The 25,935-nt window shown below is 43.5% G+C and overlaps 2 protein-coding genes across 10 annotated transcripts; one reads left to right on the forward strand and one right to left on the reverse strand.

The window, feature by feature from the left end:
- Positions 1-1,760: 1,760 nt before the first annotated feature.
- Positions 1,761-6,096, reverse strand: fbxl8 (F-box and leucine-rich repeat protein 8). Of its 3 annotated transcripts, none has more exons than XR_010329976.1 (4): positions 5,817-6,096; positions 5,469-5,616; positions 1,945-4,067; positions 1,761-1,905 (listed from the first exon to the last, which is right to left on the reverse strand). XR_010329976.1 is itself a non-coding variant. In XM_064335422.1 (3 exons), the coding sequence occupies exons 2-3, from the start codon at positions 5,603-5,605 to the stop codon at positions 3,083-3,085; spliced, it is 1,122 nt and encodes a 373-aa protein (XP_064191492.1). In that variant the 5' UTR covers positions 5,606-5,616; positions 5,817-6,096; the 3' UTR covers positions 1,761-3,082. The 3 variants fall into 3 exon arrangements, 1 of the variants encoding a protein (XP_064191492.1); XR_010329975.1 differs by having other exon boundaries at positions 1,761-1,894; positions 1,932-4,067; XM_064335422.1 differs by having other exon boundaries at positions 1,761-4,067.
- Positions 5,957-14,893, forward strand: tradd (tnfrsf1a-associated via death domain). Of its 7 annotated transcripts, none has more exons than XR_010329977.1 (7): positions 5,957-6,093; positions 7,959-8,058; positions 10,212-10,363; positions 10,863-11,143; positions 12,901-13,063; positions 13,781-14,226; positions 14,301-14,893. XR_010329977.1 is itself a non-coding variant. In XM_064335426.1 (7 exons), exons 2-6 carry the CDS (start codon positions 8,039-8,041, stop codon positions 14,077-14,079), a joined length of 915 nt encoding a protein of 304 aa, XP_064191496.1. In that variant the 5' UTR covers positions 5,957-6,093; positions 7,959-8,038; the 3' UTR covers positions 14,080-14,124; positions 14,301-14,893. The 7 variants fall into 7 exon arrangements, 5 of the variants coding, with proteins under 5 accessions (XP_064191496.1, XP_064191497.1, XP_064191493.1 ...); XR_010329978.1 differs by having other exon boundaries at positions 13,781-14,220; XM_064335426.1 differs by having other exon boundaries at positions 13,781-14,124.
- Positions 14,894-25,935: the final 11,042 nt, after the last annotated feature.

A 25,935-nucleotide genomic window follows, 5' to 3' on the forward strand; every position in this document is an offset into this window, starting at 1 on the left:
TTAAGTGTGCTCATCACAGGGCTGGCCAGTGTGGGGTGGGGTGGGGGGGGGGCAAAGGGAAATAATGGGTGAAAGGTCATACACCTTCCTGGACACATTTGCACTGTCACTATCACCATGGCAACGGCCAGCATGACACAGGACTGCCCCATTTTACCCCCTTTTTTACTACTTTAATGGGTTTATTTCTGTAATGATTACTGGCTAATTAATTACTTTTTTAAGGAAAGCAGGTCAGTTCACCCTCCATTCATATTTCTCAGAGTGGCAGGAAGCTGAGAAGTTAATGGATGGCAAAGGGACCATGGCTGTTTGTGTGTGTGTGTGTGTGTGTGTGTGTGTGTGTGTGTGTATGTGTGTGTATGTGTGTGTGTGCTTGTGTATGTATGTGTGTGCTTGTGTGTGTGTGTGGTGTGTGTATGTGTGTGTATGTGTGTGCTTGTGTATGTATGTGTGTGCTTGTGTATGTGTGGGTGTGTGTGTGTGTGTGCTTGTGTGTGTATGTGTGTGCTTGTGTACGTATGTGTGTGCTTTTGTGTGTGTGTACTTGTGTGTGTGCCTGTGTGTGTGTGCTTGTGTGTGTATGTGTGTGCTTGTGTATGTATGTGTGTGCTTGTGTGTGTGTGTGTGCTTGTGTGTGTATGTGTGTGTATGTGTGTGCTTGTGTGTGTGTGTGTGTGTGTGTGCTTGTGTGTGTATGTGTGTGCCTGTGTATGTATGTGTGTGCTTGTGTGTGTGTGTGATGTGTGTGTGTCTGTGTGTATGCATGTGCTTGTGTGCTTGTATGTGTGCGTATGTGAGTATGTATGTGTGTGCTTGTGTGTGTGTGTGTGTGTGTGGTGTGTGTATGTGTGTGTATGTGTGTGCTTGTGTATGTATGTGTGTGCTTGTGTATGTGTGTGTGTGTGTGTGTGTGCTTGTGTGTGTATGTGTGTGCTTGTGTACGTATGTGTGTGTGTGTGTGTGTGTGTGTGCTTGTGTGTGTATATGTTTGATCGTGGGATCTAACTATGCTTAATGTGCCATACCTGTGGCAGCATCTCCTCATACAATACTGTACTTGCTGCACTCTGCGCACTACCTCTACCAAAAATTCTGTAAACTTTTCACCTTTGAACTTTTCAAAAAATATAGCTAATATATGTACACTGAGCAACCAGCAACTAGAAATGTTGTTATATGTATTAATTTAAAAAACCATCCTAAAAAATAAATAGCTTAAAATGATGTGTCACATTGGAGATTTCTTTCTGAAATGGCCTGAAATGTAAAGGGCACCTGAACAGTTATTTGGGATTTGCCTTTGGCTAATTCTCCTCAGCTGTATGGCACATAGGATGCACTTCAAATTCAATGACATGTTGCTTTTCCCTGATCATTTCCTAAATATTTCAGACACTGCAATTTAGACATTTTGCCAATCACGGCAGCAGAATCAAATTGTCCTTGAATTATTAGTCATGCAGAAAAAGCAGTGAGTTATCATTTGGCTCACTACCTATTTCCATGCTCATCACTCATTGTATTTTCACATTGCTGCTTATAAAAAATTAAGACGGCTGACTTCAACGTCATTATGGAATCAAAATCCTCATCCGGTTTATCTTTCTTATCAAAATAAAGGGCATGTTCAGGAGAGTCCAGGAGCAACACCAGCGCATCTCATTGGTTAGACTGATGGTCTGCCTCAGGGCTCTCCGAGCCCCTACCCAGATACCAGTCAGTTGTGAGTTCAAACACAGATACATATACCATTTCATCCATTTGCATCAACCCATTTTATTGAATAATTTAATGTGCATTTATAAATGAAGAAATATATTGCGGACTATTTTTAAAGAAGAAAAAATACAACAAAAAAAACCTGGTGAAGGGAAGAGGCCCATCTCCACATCTCTCTCTCACCTCATCACCAATCTAAAGCGCTCCACATCTCTCTCTCACCTCATCACCAATCTAAAGCGCTGGTGAAACTCGACCTTTGCTTATCCCTTTGACGAGTAGTTTTTTGGAATATTTTTTCAGAAATCTAAGTCAGTGTGTTCTAGAACTCCATTGCTTTCAATTATCAGTAGTAATTGTTGCATCAGCATTAGAATATTCAGTTAAGAACATTCTAATCATGTATTTGTAAATTTACACCTTAAAGGGTTAAGCTTCTCATAAACAAATATATAAAACCAAGACATAGGTAGGCACCATAAATAACTGGCACTAGACTTTGTTCTCACTTGTATTCAGAAGGTAACAAGGGACACCGCCTCAGTTCAAAGGCAAATTAACATGTTTAAGTTTGTAACCTACAGAGGTGGTGTTACATATGCAATTTGGCCATGGGTATACACGTACACCACTCTATACGTGTATTTTAATGTTTGTAATTCAGAGCTAAACTGAATTAAATCACATCTTTCTCACAAAAAATGACTGACACTTTCATTGTTAAATGCAATCTAGCAGAAGTGAATGGCGACCATTAACCATATACATTGTTTATAATGTTTGGAATTGAGATGAAGATAATTATATATTGAGTATTTCGCATTGATTTTATTCCTGTATTGCTTTAAAATCGCAATAATGTCCCGGGTATACTTGACCCAGGCTAACAGTTTCACAGGTGCTAAAAAGTAAACAGGACACAAGGGGTTAAACAAAGTTATCAGCGATTATCATGTGGGTCAAAGTCCACTTGCTAAGAAAAGGTTTCCATTGGCACTGATTGATGATGCAATGCAATAGAGGGAACTGATTAAATGAACTGCATCACCTTTGGTGAGACTGAGAACCATGGCATATATCAGCTGAATGAATTACCTGCTACAAAGGACAAAATAAAAGTGATCACTGGATATGTGTGTGGGGGTTTACATTTATATTTATATAGACTAATAAATATTTGTTTGCAGAACTGATAAATATATGAATATATTAAATGCAGAAATTGGGGTTCTTATTCTTTCATAAACTAATAACAACAGTGTCATCTTGCACTCCCCCTCTACCCATCCCCCATCCCTTGCACACGCTCCACCGCATCTCCCTCTTCCCCTCTTCCTCCATCCCTCTCCCCTCCGCTCTCCTATTTGAGCACAGTGCAGGTCCAGGGGTGGCGCTCCTTGGTGGTTTTGAGCGTGTACCTCCAGAGGTGGGGGCAGCGCTCCAGGAAGGCGGCGATCACCCGCGGCGACACCACGCAGTAGCAGTGCACCTCCCTCAGCCGGGCGCAGCGCTCGGCCACGCCCACCAGCGCCGAGTCCAGCCCGCCGCCGGGGGCCGACGTCTGCAGCACCAGCCTCTCCAGCGTGTCGCCGTAGTTGCCCGCCGCGAAGGCCAGCTCGTTCGCCAGGTCGGTGAAGGTCACCAGGTCCAGGTCCCTCACGGGCAGGCTGGGCTGCAGGATCTTCAGGAACATCCTGGCGGGGAGGGTGTGGTTCAGCACCACGTTGACCGCCAGCGACGGGTGGCGCCTCCGCAGGGCCTCCCAGAACCGGTCCGAGATCACGTGCGCGTACTTGTCCGACCTCTCGCAGTACAGCTCCAGCAGGGAGAAGGGCGCCCTGCCCGGGCGGAGGAGTTCGCCCAGCACCTCCTCCGACAGGCTGGCGTAGAAGGCCCCCAGGGCGCACAGCTGCGGGCACAGCCCCAGCACCTCGCGCAGCGTCTCCGTGGTGACGTTGCACACCAGGGTCTTGTTGTTGATGAAGAGCCGGCGCAGGCCGGGGCTCCTGCGGGCCACGTCGAGCACCAGCGAGTCGTTGAGGGTGAAGGGCATCTCCCGGAGGTCCACCTCGCGGAGCGACAGCCCGCCGGCCTCGCTCAGGAACGCCGCCCTGATGCCCTGCAGGACGTCCTCGCCGGAGTAGAAGAGCGGGAACTCGCCCGTGCAGGAGATGCGGAGGGCGCTCAGGCGGCTCCCCGCGCCCGCCGCGTGACCCAGCGCCCGGACCGCCATGCCGCGCCCGGACTCCTCCTTCGGGTGCCGGATGGAGATCTTCAGGTGCCGGGCCAGCCTCAGGAACTGGCAGAACTGAGGCAGGCCGTGGGCCTCTGCCCCAGACTCACACCTGCAGAGCAAGTGAACTGTACAGCTAGCCTGTACACTTTTACCTGAAGCATTTCAGGTCAAATTGATGGTTGATTTCATAATAAACCATCAATAATGACATAAAAACATGAACCAAAAAGGAAAAATTAACAAGATATAGAGAACATTGGCAATATGGGCATTATGGTAGTTCTTGCAAAGCGTTTCATTATTATTTTTACTGGGTCATATTTATAACTTTATTTATTGATTACCCCATCCCAAATTTCCATGACCCATTTATTACACCATAATATGGTACATTACTTACATACTGTTTTTAACCTCATCCTTTAATGTAACCATTTATAAATCCTTTTTACAATGAATTACAATTATGTTCATATATCCAATGCTCCCTATATCATATCATTTTCCCCCTTTTTGATCTATGTTTTTATGTCATTATTGGTTGATTATTGATTGTTTTGTGTTTGTGATGTTTTAACTTGGCTGCACAATGAATTGTCCATCAGAGACAATAAGGATTGACTGAATGATTGATTAAGAGCAGGAAAGAAAAGCATTTCACGAATGCTTTTTAAAAATGTACATGCATTTCACATGTAAAATAGGTTGCTCCACTCATTCTGGTACGATTCATACCTCTTTATTTGTTGCTAAGCAGCCTAGTACTCCTTCTGCATAAGGAGGGGTGGACCAAATGTAACTCCAAATCTATTTTCTTATCCACAACCTGTACACTCAAAACAGTTATTGCTGTCTGATAATATGCGAGCATATCTGTCAGCTAGATGTTTGATTATTGATGAACTATTTGCTATTCAGAATACCAGCCCTTGTTCCTAATGGTCTGTTGATGTGCACAGTGCACTTTCTTGTAAATTGCAACAATAGCCTGGAGATGAAAGAATGCAAAGTGGTTTATGCAGCCAAATTTCTAATTTCAAAGTCAGGACTCTTTAGTGCTTAAGGACGTTTCTTAAAGTTATTACATGATATACCACCAGCAAGTAGTGTAGTATAAATAGGTAGGGATCTGGGCGTGTAGGTTTTATTCTGCAGTAGCAGTGCTGTTGTATCCTCAAACAAAATACTTAACCCACATTTCTTCTGCATCTAAGTGAATGCATGTAAATTTTATTAAATGTTGTCTGTGTAAGTTCTAGGTCTTTGGATAAGATCTGGAAATATTTTTTTAAAAATTGAGATTAACCTGGTCAGAAACAAGATGGCAATTGCATTACCATTCTAGGTTCTCATCTACTGGTAGTAGAAAAACATGTCTAGTTAATCAAATATGCTAAGACTGGTGTATTAGTTGGTGGAGATGCGTTTCATTGGTGTCTGAAAGCCTATACTGTATATACACCGAGTAAAAAAATAAATCGTTTACTTTAAATAAATCACATACACCTACCTGACTTCGGTGTAGTACCAAACAAAGGGGTGTGTCATAGTTTGGGACCACGCCTTGCACACCAAGGAGGCGCTGTACCTGTCCCATAGCGGTAGGTACGAGAAGATATGCGCGAGAACCTCCTCTGGAAACTCCATTTGTTACAGGCCTGACAGTAAAACAGTCGTAATAACACATTTTGTTTTAGCTAGCGTGCTAATACATAGCTATCGCTAATTGCCAAGTACTCCACGGCCCGGAGACAGTTCTTATTAAAATGTTCGGTTCAGCAGTGTTTCAGTAAACATATGCACATTTCTAAACTTAAAGCTAAACAATAATTACTTTTGACAACTGCATAATACTCACCGGATGACTAGGAACGTCAAAACATTTTCCATGCATCCAAGCAAGGACAGTGAACAAGTTGCTACGTAAGTTTTTCCTTATACGTCAGAGAAGACCACATACTTAGCACCTAAAACCAATCGAAAACGAGCAATGGGATAAATACACCAATCACACTACGTCTCCTGGCTCTCCGCATCCAATAAGATTGCTTAGAATTATTACTGTAGTGTGTGCCTATGTGTATGTATGTGTCATTAATAATAAATTCGGTGACTCAAACACATTCGTTTGCATGGTAAGTTAACTATATAACATTAACCCTTGATTTGATTTTGAATAATGCGGAGGTAAAACTTCATCAGGCAGCTACGGCGAACTGGCTAGCTAGCTATCCAAGTTTGTCTTCAGACATTCATTGTTAGCTGCTAACTAATATAATCTAATAGCTAACAAGTAGCTAGGTAGACATGCGTCCCGGCTAGGTAGTCTGTTGCTAGCTAGCTAAGCTAATATAAGAAGATGATTTATAGTAAAACAGCTTTGTCTCAGCTTGAGAAAATTTTTTATTTGAAACTTTCACTCATATGATTGGTTCCCTCTTGTTCTGTCTCCACAATTTGGGTGTGAAATGACGAGTGGTCGGATCGAATTACTTATCTTTAGCTAGCTAGCTAACATGAGCTATTTGTGCTCAGCTTTCCTGATTGAAATCTTGGGAGTTGTTGAACCCAAGAAAGTTTTTTTTCACATGTAATATGATGCAAGACATACACTAATGTGGGGGAATGCGAAGGCAAAGTGTTGGCATCCACTCGCTTGCGAGTCGCACAATGCCTGACAATGTCAGCACTGTACTGTTCATAGCTAACTTGTGAGTTTTCTGGGTTCATTCGCGAAGACCTGTTAACGTAAACGTTGAACAAATCACAGTTTTCTTTTACTTGTAGTCCTTTCATCCCCGATTTCCTCTTTGCAAACAATAATAGTTTACGGTGTGATCTGTGTACCTTAAAGATCTGTCGCGGTTTAACTAGGAAGTCCGTGAATTTATGCTGTCCGCAATGGTAAAGATTAGGTTTAGTCAATGTTTCACTGAGAAAACGGGGATTTTAGGGCGGTGAGTTGACAATTCCCCGACATAGTGCAGCTAGCACTAATGGCTACAGTTAGCTCTTACAATATAGCTAGTGTAGAAAATCTGAGCCAGTTAAATGCGCATACTGTCACATAAACTAGCTATATAATTATTTATTATTTACAGTGAAAAGTTGAAATCTAGCCTGCTCCTTGCTGATTTTATTTCCGTAATCTGATATTATTTTCACAGATGACAAAAATGTTGACAACTTCTGATTTAGACTGTCAGGTCGCCGCACCTGGATGTGAAAGCGATAGTTGCAAAACAGAACCGAATCTTTCTTCATTTATGTGAAGGAAATTGCAGTGTTCGCCGTGTATTAACTAATTGTAACAATACCCGTGCATACTGCACTGTACAAACTAGAATACTTGCGGTTTGTAAAATATTTTAAACGGAACACTCATTTCATTTTGACCTGGTGCCTGCATGCTCAGAATACGCAGAAAGGATGTGGTTTGAGTTTGACTATTGGTTTTTTGTATGTGTGCGTCACGTGAATTTCCACCAGGAATTCCCTTTCTCAAAATCACACCTTGTCCCACAACAGCGTCATTAGTAGCTTTGAAGAGTAGTTATTTTTAATTTTTGAGAATTCAAAGTCAGTGTTGTAGAACTGCATTGCTTTAAATCAGGAGTGATTGTTAAACCATCAGCATTAGAATGTTCAATCGCGATAATTTTAATCACATATTTGAGATCTTACACCTTCAAGGGTTTATTGCAATTAGAATAGTTTTCCTCCTGGGAAGTAGGGTATAAAACCTACTGTTTTTAACATGTTTGGAATCTGTGTACATTTTGGAACAACTATCAGCAAAAGGTATGTTCATATATGGTTGTACGCAATTTACTGCACATAATTACATATTATCAGGAGACATTGTACTTTTGTTAAGTTCTGTTAATGGAAACTTGATGCTTCACATTGGGCTGTCTATGTGGTCGACGTGGGGATTGTTCCATGCATTTTCATTCCAAAGAATCTTGTGAATTGAATTATCTTGTTTTTCCATGTTTAGTGAAATTTCTCCAGTGGACCATGCAGTGGTAAGGTGCTAGTCTGTGCGGAGGGAAATCACCTGACAGTGATGCTGAAATCATGGACGAGGCTGATGCGAAGGTAAGGCTATGAAATGGGGGCGGGTCTCACCTACCCCCACTGTAAGTCGGGTTCATTTTTTGTACATTCAGGGCTGGCAGAAGCTCTGGGCAAACTGGCCAGTTGCCCCGGGCACCAGACCACTAGCCCTCACTGTGCCTTGAGCTTTGAAAAGATTATGAGCACTATCCGAACAACAGAACTGTTTCTGAACAAGACCTCTATAAACAAGATGCCAAAATCACACAAAGACAAAGCCCAGTGGCACTGAATATAGAAGGTGTGCGCAATCAACAGAAAAAACAATGAAAAGCTGTCCAAAATTAGCCAGCTTTTTTCACAGAAAGTTCAGATACTGCTCAAGAGGCTAATTTCAATCTATCTTGTTCAAATGCAGCACAGACTAGCCTAGAGTTGGAACATAAAGAGGAATACATCTATTGGAAAAAACGTTTCGGATTTGTACCAAAATGTCAGCATTGCCTTTTGGTTATTAACTGTACCGGTAACTGTATCCAGCCCTGTTTACATTATTGTGATTCATGGATTTCTGCTAATCATCGTTTTTCACACTGGAGATCATTATCTTTATTTGTTGGAAGTTCTCAGTGAGCGGCAGTGCAGGGAAGTTCCAACGACAATCCAGTGTGTGAAGTCTTAGTCAGAATAGACACGATAGCTTAACACTTTGTTCAGAGCTTGGGGTAAATTATTGCATATCCTGTAGTATATTATGTTTTGGTTGAGTCGGTACTATTACTATAGCACAGGATATGGCAATTTGAAAATAAATACTATCATAGTTTTGTTCCCAGAAAAAAGCTGGTACCAAGAAAAATTGATATTTTAACTTAAGTATTTTTCTCTTTAATAATGTTTAGAATAACACTAAAACATACAGTGCCATGAAAAAGTATTTGCGTCCTTCCTGATTTCCTCTATTATTGCATATTTGTCACACTGAATGGTTTCAAACACCCATGTCACCCATGTGATAAAGTAATTGCCCTCTTAGTTCCTCAATCAACTAATTAGCCTAATTTAATTGATAATTAGATTCAGCTGATTGAACACAACCAGGCTTGATTGTAGCCAGCCCTGTTGAATCTCAATCTCACTCATATTGAGCCTTGCCATCAGAGGGAAGTAATGACCACAAAGTTTATACAAACACACTATGCCACGATCAAAGGACATTCCAGAAGAGATAATAAAAATGTTCTTGAAGTATATCATCCTGGAAAGGGCCAAAAAGCCATTTTTAAGGATTTGGGACTCCACCAAACCACAGTGAGAGCCATTGTCTACAAATGTCCACTTATATTCAGTCAGTGAAATTGACATACATTAACTGCAAGTGCTTACATTCCATTTATTCTAAAAAAAAAAAGTCACTCTTTAGCTTCAAAATGTTTTAAAATGGCTGGTTTGGTGTATTAATGAAGTTAGTCAGTTATTAAATAAACCAGGAATGTTGTCATATTATGTTTTAAACGATTCTGAACATAATATAATGCATAATTATCCTTATAATGGATTGGCTCCAGTGTAGCATCCAAAAGCATTGGCCAGCCCCACTCCCAACATTTCCAATATTAGAATTCATGCTATTCCAGGCAAAGCAGTACCATTGCCAAAAGCATGCAACTTCCACTGTTGTGAAAGCAGACGGCTGCGATGGAGGTGTTGTTTCAGTAGCAAGGAAGTGCACCTTGGCTAAAGTCGCTTAACAAAGCTTCTTAACTTTAAAATGTTTGCTTGTTTTCTGTGTTCTCTTCTGTACTGCTGAGTTATGGATACGTATATCCTTCTTTGAAGGCAATAAACTTGAATCAGGATCTTGCAAGTTTGAAAGCTGTAAATTCAGCCTTTTTTGGTTTAACCTGAATCCCAGAAGCCCTATAAACAATATGATTCATGCAAAGTTTTGATGTTTATTCATATATTAAGAGTTGTGGAGAAAAATGATTAAAATAGTTTTTCGCACTTTGTCATTCTGTATTTCAAGTTGAAGTTTCTGTAGCATATTACTGATTTCTGGTGGTTTTCCAGATGAAATTTCCAGACATATTATTTTATAGTATATTACGTAGAAACATACATGGACTAGGGCGGTATTCATTTGTGTACGCAACAGAACATTTGCCCAAATGCCAAAAATGTGCCTTTGACTGTTTCAGAAAGTGACTGGGAACTGCGTGGACGACCTGGGGACAGGTTGTGTGTTCCTCTTCTTGCAGTCGGACTATCCTGAGCTGCTCTCTGTCTATAAGGACCCGGACAGGAAGTTCAGCCTTTTCAAGGTCATCAGGCTAACACTGTCAGGTGGGTGGAGGGAAGGCCGGGACGAGTCCCGTTTTGACTCAGCTGTCACGGTGGTGCTGATTTTGCGAGGGCAAGGTCACCCTTTTAATTTATTCATTATTTATGTATTTATTTATTTCCCCCTTGGTTCCCCTCTCCGTACTTATTTCCTGTCACTGTCTCCTTCCCTCCTCTCCACCCCTCTCTCTTAAATCTCTCTGCCCTTCACCCTCAATCTTTCCCCCTCCCTTTATTTGCTGCTGTCTGTCTTCTCCCCTCGCACCCCCCCCCCACTTTTACCTCTCCACCTCTTCCCTCTTCCTCCTCACCTAACCCCCCCCACTTTTACCTCTCCACCTCTTCCCTCTTCTTCCTCACCTAACCCGCCCCCCCACTTTTACCTCTCCACCTCTTCCCTCTTCCTCCTCACCTAACCCCCCTCCACCCCCCCCCCCCCACTTTTACCTTTCCACCTCTTCCCTCTTCCTCCTCGCCTAACCCCACCCCCCCTCGGACGCAGATGCCACCGGCGGCCTGGACGGGTACGAGATCCTGAAGCTGCACGACGCCGACCCCCGGCTGGGGGTGGAGATCAAGTTTGTGGAGCCGGGGGCGTGCCGGAGGTTCCTGGAGAGCTACGCAAGCGGCGCCCTCCTGCAGCTGTTCACCCAGCACGCCAGCCGCGTGCTGCCCGGGGCGGGCGAGCTGGTCACGCACACCCGGCTCCAGGCCGGCGACAGCCTCCTGGACGACTTCCTGGACGACCAGGACCGCTGCCTGCGCCACATCAGCCTGATAAAGGTGAGGGGGCGGGGCCGGGGGGCCGACCTCCGCCATTCTGGCTCCTCAGAGCCGCAGCATCGCCTGGGGATCCTCTGGAAACGGAATCTACCGGAAACATATTGAAATAAAATACATTATCTGCACTTCACACATATATATATATATGGGCATATATACAAAGAATCACTTTTAGATATAACAGATTTGTTTTAAAATACACTGCTGTGAACGTTTCATTACTGACTCAGTAATTCTAGAATTGCTCTCCCAAATTGACTGACAATATTTTTGTGATGTGCCAAGTCTAAAGCGATGATTTGTAATTATGATCTGTCATTCCTGATTGTGAGGGAATATTTGCGTAAGGCTTTAGGGGGTGCAAGTCTGGCCAGGGCTAACACTCTGACCATTGGCATTCTGGCTAACAAAATAGCGCAAGTATAAAGCTAGAAGCGTTCTTGCTAGAGCGGCGGGAATCTTTTCTTCGCCTTCAGCGTTAACTGACAAGGCCATTCTTTTACGGCAGGGTTCGCTCGCGCTGTCTCGCGTGACATTTCCCCGAACTTTCACTTTCAAAGAGGTCTGCCTAATTGTCAGATATAAACGTAGAGCGTCTGATGAGATAACGGCTTTTTGCAAAAACAGGATATGTCAGGACAAAGCGTTATGCATGCATGGGGACAAAGTGAGGTTTAGTAATCAGAGACACGGTGATATTCATTTGACTGATATTCATATGAGGCCAGAAAACAGTTTTCCCCCTCTTTCGTTCTCTTGTCTCAGTTTAGTTTTTTTGCACTTCTCCTCCCTCGCCCTCTACTTTCCATCGTCTCGTACTCAAGTAATGACCATGCCCACTTTATTTTTATTGGTGTTGCTAAGAGCTGGTTGCTAGGCAGCAGACAAGAGAGCAAAGAGACAGAGCAAGGTCCAGTAATGGCCCAGCCATTAGGGCGGGGGCAGGAGGAGGGGTGACTCCTACAACAGGTGTGTTTTGTTTTGGGGCACAGTTCAATGCTGCCGCAATACCATGCTTCATATTGGCTACAAACAGGCACAAAGGCTCGCAAACCCATGGTAACTTATACCCTCTGCATAGCAGTGAGCTGGTACAGGTCTCATTGGAGCAGGTTAGTGTATTCACCTTTTGGTGGCTTCCATTCTGTACACCAGCTCCTGGTCAGCTCATTCCTGGAACAGCTCAAACTGCTGTGCACTGGCCTTTTTTAACCCCTAGAGGGAGAACTTTAGGTTTAGACTTCTAGGAAAGGTCGGCCACAGTAACTGGAGTAGGTGGCTGGCTTTTTTCTCTCGCCCTTGGCACTATAACACCTGATTCAGCAAATTGTGGTCTTGAAAACCACAAGCAGTTGAATAAATTGAGCAGAAACAGACCTCAGAAGACAAGGTTGGGGGCCAGTGAGTTTAGAGTTGAGCACGTGATGAAGCATTGTGCAACAGCGCACGTTGTGAAACCGCGAAATGTTGAAGGTTGTTCTATGGTACGGCTGCGTTGCAGAACTCCCACGATGAGGCCGCTGTGCCGCTGCCTGGTAGGCCTTTATTTGGACAGCGTCCTGCGGTCCTGTGTTTTCTGTGTCGCCGAGCTGTCGTGAGGCGTTCCGCGGTGACGCCTTGCGCGCGCCAGCGGATGTTTGGTCATGCGCGCAGCGCTGGTGTCAGCGTTTTTTCTCTGGGGTCTGGTGGAAGTCGCCGCGGTTTACGCGGCGCTCGCGTGTCTGGCGCTGACGCCGCGGCTCTTCCTGGGTCCCCAGCCTAACCGCCTGCCCGACGACGAAGTGTGCCTCCTGGAGCAGCAGCTGCAGAGCCTGGTCTTGTCTGACAGGAGCCCCTCCCACGCCACGCAACCCTCAGCCCTCAAACAGGAAGTTCCCTCCGTGCCTAGTAACTGTTTCCTGTTTCAGGAGCAAGTATTTGGTAAGCATACTTCTCCACAGAAAGAGGGGAGTGTGGGGTGGGGGGGGGGGGGGGGGCAGGGTGCAGAACAACTATATAGTTTTGACATTTTTTTCCAAACGAGTACATTTTCAACAACATTTCAAGCAGACGATACAAGCTGTCAAAACATTACAACATTCAGAATTCTCCAAAAAAAAAAAAAAAAAAAGGTTTTTGGTTTTTTTTCAAATCAGTAAACTGCACTGTTCTCTCGTGCGTCCGGTTGCTACGCGCACCCACGCAGCGAACGCCACAGCTGAGCGTGCGCTCTCCTCCTCCACGCCCACCGGCGAGCCGGTGACTCATTCACGCACCGCAGGGCCGCAGGGCTCTCATTGGAGGAGGAGACGCGAAGCGCACTCAGATTCAGAACGCCCCGTGCACACCGCCAAGCTAAATTTCATTTACCGAGAACTCTATCTGGGTCCTTTAAAATGCACGATGAGGTGGCGCACGTGCTAAGGAGCTGAATGTGAGCGGAGCGGCCGAATTTGAGAGAGAGCCCGTGCACTTTAGTACAGGGCGATCTGCAATGGGAGGTGCCGCAGTTTAAGCTTGTCTTTAGAATAGCGTGATCCCCTCGCATGAAGAGGCTGTTTCAATATGTCCCGTACTACAGGGACCTCTCCTCTCTGCTATTTGGCTTTGGCGTTTGTTCTCACGTTAACCTCGCCCCGATTTTTTCGGCGTTTTCAGACGACCGGCAGCTGACGGCGGCCGACCACCAGCGCTTCGCCACCAGCGTCGGGCGGGACTGGAAGAAGGTGGGGCGGGCGCTGCAGAAGAGCTGCCGGGCCCTGAAGGGCCCCGCCATAGACAACCTGGCGTACGAGTACGAGCGCGACGGCCTCTACGAGCAGGCCTACCAGCTGCTCAGCCGCTTCATCCAGGCCGAGGGCAAGAGGGCCCGCCTGGGCCGGCTGGTGGGCGCCCTGGAGGAGACCAAGCTCATCGGCGTGGCCGAGATCATGCTGGACCTCCCCCCGCGGGAGTGACCCCGCCCCCCCCGCGCGTCATTCAGCGCCTGCGCGTGTGTGTGTGTGTGTGTGTGTGTGTGTGTGTGTGTGTTTGAGAGGACAAAGTGGGTGTGCGTGCATGTGTGAGTGAGTTTGAGGGCTGTGTATGTGTATATGTGTGTGTGTGTGTATGTGCATATGTGAGTGAGGTTGAGAGGGCAGTGTATGCGTGTGTTTGTGTGCGTGTGTGAGTTTGAGAGGGCAATGTGTGTGTGTGAGTTTGAGAGGGCTGTGTATGTGTGTGTGTATGTGCATATGTGAGTGAGGTTGAGAGGGCAGTGTATGCGTGTGTGTGTGTGAGTGAGTTCGAGAGAAATGTGTGTGCGTGTGTGTATTTGAGGACAGTATGTGTGAATTTGCACATATTTCCTCATACAGAAAAGCAGAACAATTTTTTTATTCCCCGACAAGACCAATTCTCAAGTTTCCTTTAGAGATTTTTACTCCTCGCTGAGTCATCACGTGATAGCTAAGCTGCCTGATGTCAGGGTACAAATCAAAGGTGCCATGGATACTACAGTTGGATGGATCTTTCTAGGGGGTGCAACTCGTTTTCTTTCTCTCCAGTTTTGTACATTTGTATTTTCCCTTCTTTTTTTTTTATTTTGGTCTTCTTCAAATTTCAGTGCCTTCATAATGATAATGAACTTTGGATTGTAGATTGTGATCGTTTATGATTTTGACCTACCTATCAGTTTCTAAACCTATCCATTTGTCATGATTAAGCATTTTATATTTGGGATTTTTACAAAATGACAATAAAGGCTTTAAGTCAAAGAACATTGTAAAATAATGCTGAAGTGGGCAGTCGGTGATGTTTAACCTTGCAGTCTAATGTGAAGATAAAATTGAAAACCCCCGTGCAGAATTTCAATCTGTGTAGCCCGGCGAGATGAACAAAACAAATTATTTTACGACTATTATTTGAAATGATTATTTCCCGGGGTCGCTTCCCTGAGAAGTGTTTACAGACGTCATTTAATCTGGATATCGCGAGGACAGAGATAAGATCTAAGACCTTCTTCAGCTTGTCACATTCACTTTCTCTGGACAGAGATAGGGGAAATATCTTCACTGATTTTAAATCACACTGCCATGCAAATATCTTAAGTGACCGCTTGACTTGTCTCTTAAGATCGATGCTGCATCAAACTGTAATAAAACGAGATTCATATTTGGATTTATGCCATTAAACCATCCTGTTTTTCTGATGATGTATTATTCGATGCAAGAAATGGACCTCACGCATCAAATTTAATGATTAATTGTGTCTACAACAGCAAATATTTTGCCTAGATTTTTGTCACAATTTAGCGAGATGCATATAGAGTAATTACGTTCCCTGTTGTGCATTTGCAACAATCAGGCTTGGATTGAGTGGCTGATCATTACAGACGACTCTATAAGTAAGCATTTTGTTTCAAGGGCACGATGATCGTCTGCACCTGCTCTGAATCTTATCTTGCGCGAGGGAGAGGCTCCGGTTTTTACAAGGGACGGCGCAGCAATACGTGTACGTTCTGTTGAAGCTGTTAGCGCCATCTAGTGCCAGACGGGCATCGGCCTGAGTTTTAATGGCTAATCACAAAAGGAGGCACAAAAAAAGACAATCCTTGCGTTGTTTTAATGTCATCTTTGACACTTCTAGAAATGCAAACCTAAGAAGAAAACAAACGGGAAAAACAGATTCATGCAAATGTAAATAATCGAACACATTTATCATAGAAGTCCTCCATCCTTCCCCAAGAAAAAGACTAAATAGGCCTATCCTTTATAATATGATACGATGAACAGGGCATTTTGTATAGTTGCTGGATATAAATAAATTGAGGGCAAATGGGTAGAAATGGCCCCAACCAAGCTCAGCAGCAACACCGAAAATGGTGAGTATGCGAGCGGTGGTGGCGGAAAAATATTGAAAACTGTTGGAGTTTGCCCTGTGAATGGAATTTTGGTCAACCAAAACTGAATATAGTTGACTAATACCAGAAGATACATTTTATTTTTCATCTGAAGAAGTGAACAAGAGGAGGACAGGTAAGAAAAAAAAACTAAATCAACCCCCAACCCAGTACACCCTGGGTTCCAGTTTCAAAATGGGGGCCCACTACGGTTGCCAGGTTTTCAATTTGTCAAAACCGGGAAACGTACACAACTGGAAGCTGAATCGCGAACGCGGGGCGGATCTGTCGGGGCAGAGGGCGTCGCGCTTTTATTCTCTTGTAAAAAAAGAAAAAAAAAAGATTTCCTGCTTCCACACACCATGGACACACAAAGGCATTGTTCAGCACAATGGAAGCTTACCTTGGCTTCTTTCCTGGACCAATGACAGAGACTCATTTTCTTATGCCAAAACCTTTTCACTCATCATTTCTTGTTGCAAACGCTGACAGAGAGAGACAGAGCTTCCTGGCAATAGCAACGTGTGGGTCAGCTTGTATTTATCCTGTAGTGCTGTTTGTTGCCTTTGCGGATACTGTACCTTGTCCATTAAATGTATCCCTTGTAGCATGTTGCCACTTTCAGAGTGGGGAAGTCCAGGGTTTTTCATGCATTGAAAGTCTTTTTAGCCACTTAAGTCGATAGGAGAAATTGAACACCGTAAACACTGATAAATGGTCAGTGTATTTCTTGGTACAATTTGGTCGTCAATGATAATGATACTGTATTTCAAGTTTAAATTTTTTTCGACTGCTTTCAAGTTTACGCGCAACCTTAAACCTTTAGCCAAACCTGTTCCTGGAGATCTACCGCCCTGTAGGTTTTCACTCCAACCCTAACAAAGCGCACATCATTCAACAGCTAGAGATTTCACTGAGCTGCTAATTAATAGAATCAGGTGTGCCAAAATTAGGGTTGAAATGAAAACCTAGAGGATGGTAGATCTTGAGGAACAGGGTTGGTTACCACTGCGCCAAATGAACTTCAGTAGAATCCACTTAACTGCATAAAAGAGTGAAACAGTAGACAGAGCGCCCCGCACATTCCACTCAGGCGTCCGCTATAGAGTGTTAAAGTCCGCCACAAGAAAGTGACTGGAACAAAGTGGTTTGAAACTATGGGATTTCCCATAGAGGAAAACTTAAAAATTGCATCTTCTCTAGAGCAAACAATTACACAACCTCTTTCTCCAAATCACATGATCCGCGTATCAGTTGACTGGTTAAGCGTGGACTTGTCTAACCCTGGTACCCAGATCTCCAGAGGTCTTAAGACATTTGCTTTCTCATCTGGGAGAAGCAAATACTGTAGCAGTGATAGGCATGTCAAGGACACGTTTAGATTCTCAGAGGACAGTAAGTTTAAGGGGCGACATAGCTCAGGAGGTAAGGAGGTAAGACCGATTGTCTGGCAGTCGGAGGGTTGCCGGTTCAAACCCCGCCCTGGGCTTGTCGAAGTGTCCTTGAGCAAGACGCTTAACCCCTAACCCCTAACTGCTCTGGCGAATGAGAGGCATCAATTGTAAAGCGCTTTGGATAAAAGCGCTATATAAATGCAGTCCATTTACCATTTACCATTTAAGGGCAAATGTGACATGTTTGACACAAACCTCCTCTTGCTATTCCACCACGTCCCCATGTCTCTTAGTGTGATGTGTGAACCACAAGCCCAAGCTACAACTCCATCATCACTGGGCCAGTGTCATTGATTAGAAAGCATTGGTTAAGGAGAAGCAGCCCTTTGTATTTTGTACGCACGTTCAGAGGGGAGGCCATGCTTGCCCGAGTTTATTACGAAGGCTGCAGCGATATGAGCTGATGATGAATTTAATTTGGTTCCAAATGAGGAAAAAATGGTGGAAGAGCATTTAGTAAAATGATATGAGGGTGATCCTTCTATTTCAGGCTCGTAGTTGGGCCCAAGCATGGATTTTAATGCTTGTCAAGATATATTATGTATTAAATAAAATGAAAGCGAATGTTTCAAATAGAATTCTTTCTATGGTTTCAGTTTTATGGTTGATCCTTCTGTGGTTGCTCAGGGGTAACAACATATTAAAAGCAAGAGGTTGCAATTATCCAAACCACCCTCAGAATGGACTGTTACACAGAAACATACATGAGCATAAATTAGTTTTAAAAATCACATGGGAATTAAAAGGTATTAAAACTATAGAGTGCTATCCTTTCACTTTAGCTTCTGCAACAGTTTTTTTTTTGTAAATCATTGCACAGATGTTTTTTGGTACTTACTGTGAATTACTGTGTAATTACATAAGTATGGAGTCCACTTGAGATAAAAAAATACCCTCTCTCCACCCTTTTCTTTTTACTGGCTTGGATATCTCACACTGGCTTTTTTTGTTGTTGTTACACAAACACACACACTCACATAGACACATGCATGCACACACACTCACACACACACACACGCACACACACACGCAAGCACGCACGCACGCACACACAGACACAAGCAAACACACACACACACACACACTCACATACACACACGCACGCACGCACACACACACACACACACGTAGAGTCTCATTCACATGATGACAGCGAGCAGGGAAGTCCAGGAAAGAGAAGATGGGATGATGGAAGGCTTAAAAGAGGCATTTATGTCCGCCAGCGCTTCCGTGAGGTCACAATCTCATTATTAATAAAGTTAAAAGCATCTCTTTAAGCTGCCGAAATGGCGTCCTGTCTGCTCTGGCCAGAGCCAGAGGGCAGTCATTTATGCCCCCCACGACTGCTAATCTCAGCAGATACTTACGCCATTAGAGACTGACTCACGTCTTGCATGGCTCCGCTTTTATTTATTTGTGTACATCTGTGCTGATTGTGTGTGTGTGCGTGTGCGTGTGTGTGTGTGTGTGTGTGTGTGTACACCTGTGCTGATAGTGTGTGTGTGTGTGCGTGTGAGTGTGCATGTGTGTGTGTGTGTGTGTACATCTGTGCTGATTGTGCGTGTGTGCGTGTTTGCGTGTGTGTGCGTGTGCGTGCGTGTGTGTGTGTGTGTGCGTGTGCATGTGTGTGTGTGTGTGTGTACACCTGTGCTGATAGTGTGTGTGTGTGTGTGTGTGTGTGCATGTGTGTGTTTGTGTGTGTGTGTGCGTGCATGTGTGTGTGTGTGTGTGTTTGTGTGTGTGCATGTCTGTGTGTGTGTGTGCAGGTTTGTGTGTCTGTGTGTGTGTGTGCAGGTTTGTGTGTCCTCACCCCCTGAAGTGATGACATATAATTTTAGTAGCACGCTCATTTGTAGAGAAACTGCTTCTTCACACACCTGGAACCAAAGGCAGATGGCAGGCAGACGGTGAACAAGGCCTTTGTTTCCTTTTCTGAACTACAGAGAAGTTCCTGGATTTCCGACGTCACAGAAAACGGTGGGGATTTTTTCGAGGGGGGGAGGAAGGCCTTGACGGAACATCTCCACTTTCAACAGCATCAGTGGATTGGCGCAGCTTTCCACAAGATGGGATGGAAACCCAGGGGCCCTCTTAATTCAAATGGATGGGAGGAAGAGCAAGCTCAGGCTGAACCCATGTTCTGGGGGAGAGAGAGCGAGAGAGAGAGAGCAGGGGAAGTCGTCTGCTTGCCGAAGCACTCTCGGTGCCGACCACACTCATGCTAACGCACGCTTTCACAAAACCTCCCCCTGTCAACCTCAGGTTTGTGTGTGTGAGAGAAAGAGGGAGAGCATGTGTGTGTGCGTGTACTGTATGTGCATACATGTGTGATTGTTAAATATAAAATGCACAAGGACATTGCAAAACAATGTACAAATATCTATGTTTGAAAGACTGCACATCAATTACTACAAATGAAAATGCATGAGAAACTGAAATAGGTGATACATTTATAGTTACATACTATAATGTGCAAGAGTGTGTGTATGTGTGTACTGTATCTGCATATATATGTGTGACTGTGTGTGTGTGTGTGTGATTGTGTTTGTATATGCATGTGTTTGAGTGTGTGTGAGTCTGTATTAATAAATCCTTAAAAAACTCAATGAATGCATATTTTCAGGAAAAAGAGGAGCGAGAATGTGTGTTTGTGCGTGTGTGTTCATTTGTGTGTTTGTGCGTGTGCGTATGTGTGCTCCGCTTCTCATTGGACCGCACCCCATTTTCAATGTCACCCCACTTTCATGCTCACCCAATATAGCTGCAGATGCACTTTATTTCTCATTCATTACAGTATGTAACTAGAAATGTATCACCTATTTCAGCTTCTCATGCATTTTCATTAGTAGTAATTGATGTGCAGCCTTTCAAATATAGATACTGTTTTGTACATGTGCATTTTATATTTAACGCTGGTTGCTAGCTTCTCTTTTTTAGTCCAGTTTATACCTCTGAGACACCGCCAAGGCAAACTGTACCTCTACCATTTGTTTGTAAATGCGTGTTTTGGGGGATGCTTCCTATTTTGTAACCTGGTGCATTTAATTTTTTTTTGCCCATCGCTGTTTGCAGTTAAACACACCACACCAAACTACAGGTCCCCCGCCCCCAGCTAAACAGATTGGCCAGAGAAACTGGCAAAGCCTGCTTACATTTTGCTGTCAGAAATGGCAGTATGTTTTTATTTTAATGTAAGTGCTACTGAACCACTCAGGAATTATGAATTAATGTATGTTATGTGGTCACCCTATTGGCTGAGGTCATATGTTGCGTGGTTATACTATTGACTGAAGCTATATGTTATGTGGTTGCCCTATTGGCTGAAGTTATATGTTATATGGTTTCCCTATTGACTGAAGTTATATGTTGTGTGGTTGCCCTATTGGCTGAAGATATATGTTATGTGGTTTCCCTATTGGCTGAAGTTATATGTTATATGGTCACCATATTGGCTGTAGATACTATGCTATTATCCTCGCCTCATAATACCAAAATGTGGGTTTAATCTGTAACCATGTCTACACCAAAGCTTAAAGGCAGAATTACATAAGATTACAGATATGGCTGTTGTGTAGAGTAGATTTTCAATGTTAATTCCCCGGCAGTGTTTATATGAGTGCACAAGGAGTAAAACTGCACTTTATCAGAGTTGATTTGACACTAACAGTGTTGTTGTTTATAGATGACATAAACTAGTTGCGGACGTGATGCACAGCCCTGCTCCTCGACTGGATGCCCGCTCGCTGAGAGTTATCTGCCTCAGACAAAACTGAGTCCTCACACGCCCTACAGGACAGTAGTCTTCTGTACAGTCATTGGCCTCACATAGGAATTTTCTGAGGAGGGGAACAGACCAGGAGTTTCTGTTGCCTTAATTATTTGTGTACCTCCTAAACAGGTTTTAATGTGTTTTCGGGAAACACTTTTTAATGGGCAGGTCTTGTTTCTTCTTCTGCCACTGGAATTGATTTAGTGCTTCTACAACTAATTTTCAGTTTTGATTATTGCGTTATTTTTAATAATTGTTGTTCTGGCGACCCCTTTTATTCCTTGTACTTTTCTTCCCTACTATTTTGTCCCTTATTCAGTAAATGAAATAAACTGATAATATATAAAAATAAAATGATTTACGAAGATATTTAAATGAGCAAATAAACAAAGCATGGGCACTAGTGAGATTTATTTATCATTGTATTTTCAGAAAAAGTCTGCTTATTTGCAATGCATTGTGTTATGTTCTGTTTCCATAAAGGTTTTGTTTCCCAGTGACTGATGGCCCCATTGTTGCAGCTTCTTTTCACTCAGTGGCCCACTGCTGCAGCTACGCAGACCCGCGCAGACCCCTGCAGACCCATGCAGAGCCGCGCAGACCCGCGCAGCCACCACAGCTTGCACAGGCAGATTGCAGTTCAGCTAGGCTCCAAACTGGGAATCTGCTTAAATGTAACTCAAAAGAAACAGAAAATCAGCAACACCATGCGTGTGCATACTTACATGTTGCAAAACAACAACAAACAAAAGCAAAAACAAAGGTAAAAACACAATAGAAAAATGATCCGGTGGGAATATCCCACTGACTGAAATTCTGTCTCCCAAAGAGATGCTGTGGCCAATTATTCATCACCAAATGGGACTTGCGGCCACACTCAGAATTTGATCTGGACACTTCACTGCTTTTGAAATATTTGTAACTGAAGATTTGTAAGACTCCCGCAGCAAATTATATTTTATACTTTTGGTTAGTGAGTGTCTGAATTAAAAAAAAATAAAACCAATTTCCATTAGAAACCTTTAAAACACTGCATTTTATTTCATATTCTTTATTATTGAATTGTATCATTTGCTTTGACCTGGCTCAGGCGTTTGGAGATGTTTTCTATTTCTGCTCAAGAAAGCAAAGCTGGAGAAATGTAAACATTCATAATTCCATTTATGAATATTGTGTGGTGTGTCAGGTGCTTGCATATACCCACTGCTCTATACAAGCTGTGATTACATTTCTATGAACATTCTGTTATGTTCAGTGATCTATTCTCCCGTTTGCTGTAGTGAATCTACTGTGCACCTGTGCAGCATTGAAAATCCCAATCAAGTCCATAACAAAGAGCTTTGAGCTGTGGAAGAAGAAAGAAACAATGACAGCGAGTGGCAATGAATGTGCCAAAGGGAAAAAAATCACAATGTGATTTTTCCAGAAGTGGAAAATGACACACACACAGACACACACACACACAGACACACGCACATGCATGCACACACAAACACATACACACACACGCATCTACACACGCACACGCACGCACAAGCACACACACACACACACACACACATACACACACGCACACACATATGTCCACACACACACACACTGGCATGCACACACACATACACACATACACACAGGCACACAAAACGTGCACACACCACACACGCACACACAAACAAGTACACATACACACTCACATACACATACACATACACATAAATCAATAATTTTTTGGATTTGGTGAGTCCAGTCCCTAACTCCAAGGACTCCACGGGGAGAAACCTGCGTGGCATGCCAGTAACAGGCACATTACATTTTCTTTCAGTTTTCATGATGTTCTGTGCTATAATCTTTAAAACTTTTGATTTTGTCCTATTTATGGTGCATTCCCATCTTTGTTCTCTCCTATCATAAAATCTATTTTTGTTACAGCTCCTTTAAATCTCTGCAGAGCATTTTGTCCTGATAATGAATGCCTTGTGCATACATATAAATAAACAATATAATAATAATAATAATAACAATAATAATAATAATAATAATAATAATAATCCATTCCAACTAGACAAGGAGGACTCCCATATCATCAAAGCCCTCTACGGTTACTTGCCTCATATTTCACATTTGTAGGGTGGTTCAAATGTGCCCCTTATCAGACCTCAATGGAAAACAGGCTGAGTTTACTGCGCTGACAGAGAGTCTCAGGGTTTGATAAAAAGATAATGGCAGTTGCTAAACATTCTACTGGATCAGCAATATTTAAACGTATTTGATGGTGTTGAACACCATTCAAAAAACGAACAGTTATGAGTCAGCAGCCACCTACAAAGGTTAACCTGGTGTGATAGGTTTACAAAGATCATTGATGTACTGTTTTGTTATGATTGTGTCTTTATTTGACCACTTGGGGTTTTCCTTTGAGCATTGAGTATATAAGAGGAAAATGCAATGGTTCAAGGAGACTCAATCAATTGCGTATAGCCATTCCACTACACACACATTGTGCACCATTTGTACATTGTAATTATTGAGCATTCTGTACAATAAATGGCATTCACTTTAAACTGGCATTCCTCTTTGACTCTTACTACGGCACATCTTGCAGTTTAAAGGTCCTAACATACACATAAAACTCAGGATCTCTGCACCCTGTAGTCACTCGTCTATACACTTGTGCCTTAGCAAGATACACAATTGTATCTATACAGGCTGCACACGCCAGAGGCACATCCTACCTAGATTGATAGCAATCTGTATAGAGCCACACTACTGGCGGAAAGCAGTCTCCTCTTTCTATGACTAACTGTTAGCACAGAGGAAAGGTTAAAACATTTATTTTGGAGTCAGATAACCCAGATATGATTAAATTAATCCCCTTCCAGTAGCACCGGGTTAGACTGCACACGTTCCTTCGCCGCTCAAATACTTCCGCTGGTTGATGTATTTGAGGGGATTCTTACACTTTTGACCAGTTTAATGCAGAGCTCCCAAACCCTTGTCCAGGTGAACTGCAGGATTCTGCTGGGTTTGTATTCGAATTCACTGCCAGGTGTGGTGAAGTAACTGCAGTCAACCGCTTTAATTGATCAGTAACAACAGTAATGACTAAAACCATCATGTCCCGTGGCTCTCCAACACCATGTTTGGCCAGCCTCTGCGTCTTCCTGTCTTCCTTTCTGAGAACGCTCGGCTGCAGTCTCGAGGTCGTCTGAGTTGCTGCGTTAAGTACTCTACCAGGAGGGCGGTTTGACAAGCCTAGTCATAAAACCTTAATGATATCTTTTCCTCTCTGTCCTGGTTCTCGTTCTCCTCCTTCAATTTTGCAGTATTTTTCAGGTGTACTCTTCTTGCACTCTTGCTATTCATGCTGTCTCTCTCCTCCAATTACGCTTGGACTCTCTTTCTTCCTTCCTTTCTTTCTCTCTCCTTTCTCTTTTGATTTCTCTGTTTTCCCCTCTCTCGCTCGCTGTTATCTCAGTTTCTGTTTCCCTCCTGCTTCATTATTTCACTTTTTTTTTGCTTCCTCTGAACTTGTCTTGAGTGGCAATGTAATGCTTTCACAGGTTCATGAAGGTGTGTGTATTTCATTCACAGGTTCATGAAGGTGTATGCATTTAATTCATATTTCCAACTTGCTTTTAGAAAGTCCTTTCCGTTCTTCTGTCTCTTTTTTTTTCTCCTTCCCTATTCGCTCCTGTGTGACACCGAGTTTCTGGAACGGACCACTGGAGTTTGTCATCAGCTGTGGGTGTGAGTAGGCTGGGGGGTGGGGGTGGGGGGTGGGGTGGAAATGTGTGTTTTATTCAGGAGGCAGCTGGCAGAAGCACTTTGTGGATGCCCCCTCCCCTCCCTTGGCCATGCATAATTTAAAGACCCTGCTCTTAAGTGCCAGGCCCCCAGAGTGGCTCCCAAGCATTCCCACAGAGCTGTACGGGGAGTCCACGCCCCTCTCGCCGGTCAGGAGATTATCCACCAATAGGATGTGCACAAATTACCCATCTGCCAAGCGCACGTTGGGCTCAAAAGCACTGGGAACAACAGACAGCCCCTTTTTTTCTGAGTTTATATATTTGATGAGGTCAGAAAGTCAGGTCTATTCACGTAGGAGCCACAGAAAATAGGTATATTCAGCATAAGATTTTTTTTGGGGTGGTCTGGGTGTGTGTAGCCTAGGGTTGCGTGTGTTTGTGTAGGGGGGGGGGGGAGTCTCTCAGTGGAAAAAATTACTCATTGCAGAATTAGAGGACAAGTCACAAATCCATGTATTTGCTGGCTTGAAGTTCAGCTTATCTATGAGAGCTGTGGACCTGGTATCATTTATTCCTGGAACCGTGTAAAACGAAGCAAAGGATGTAGGTGATAGAGAGACACATAGGTCACGAAAGCAATAACAATAACAACATCTGGCCTCAATAACTCAGTACCGGATGTGTGGGCCTGAGAATACCAGGAATGGTGTCTATTTTTTATAATTATGTAACAATTTCCCATATCGAAACCGGGAAGCAATTCCATTAGAGTGAGCCACAGTCAGGATGCAGCATACAGTAATCAGGACATTATTACGCTTGTTCTCAACTGGTTGACTGTATATGGCCAGAAAGATAGGCCGCTTGATTTTTATTAAAAAATCAACCCAAAGCTGGCACAAATGCCCGGTCTTGTTTGTCCAGTTGATCGCAGGCCAGAAAGCTTAACTGTTGTTGCAGTTTTA

Source organism: Anguilla rostrata, chromosome 5 (assembly GCF_018555375.3).
Source record: "Anguilla rostrata isolate EN2019 chromosome 5, ASM1855537v3, whole genome shotgun sequence".
Taxonomy (NCBI): domain Eukaryota; kingdom Metazoa; phylum Chordata; class Actinopteri; order Anguilliformes; family Anguillidae; genus Anguilla; species Anguilla rostrata.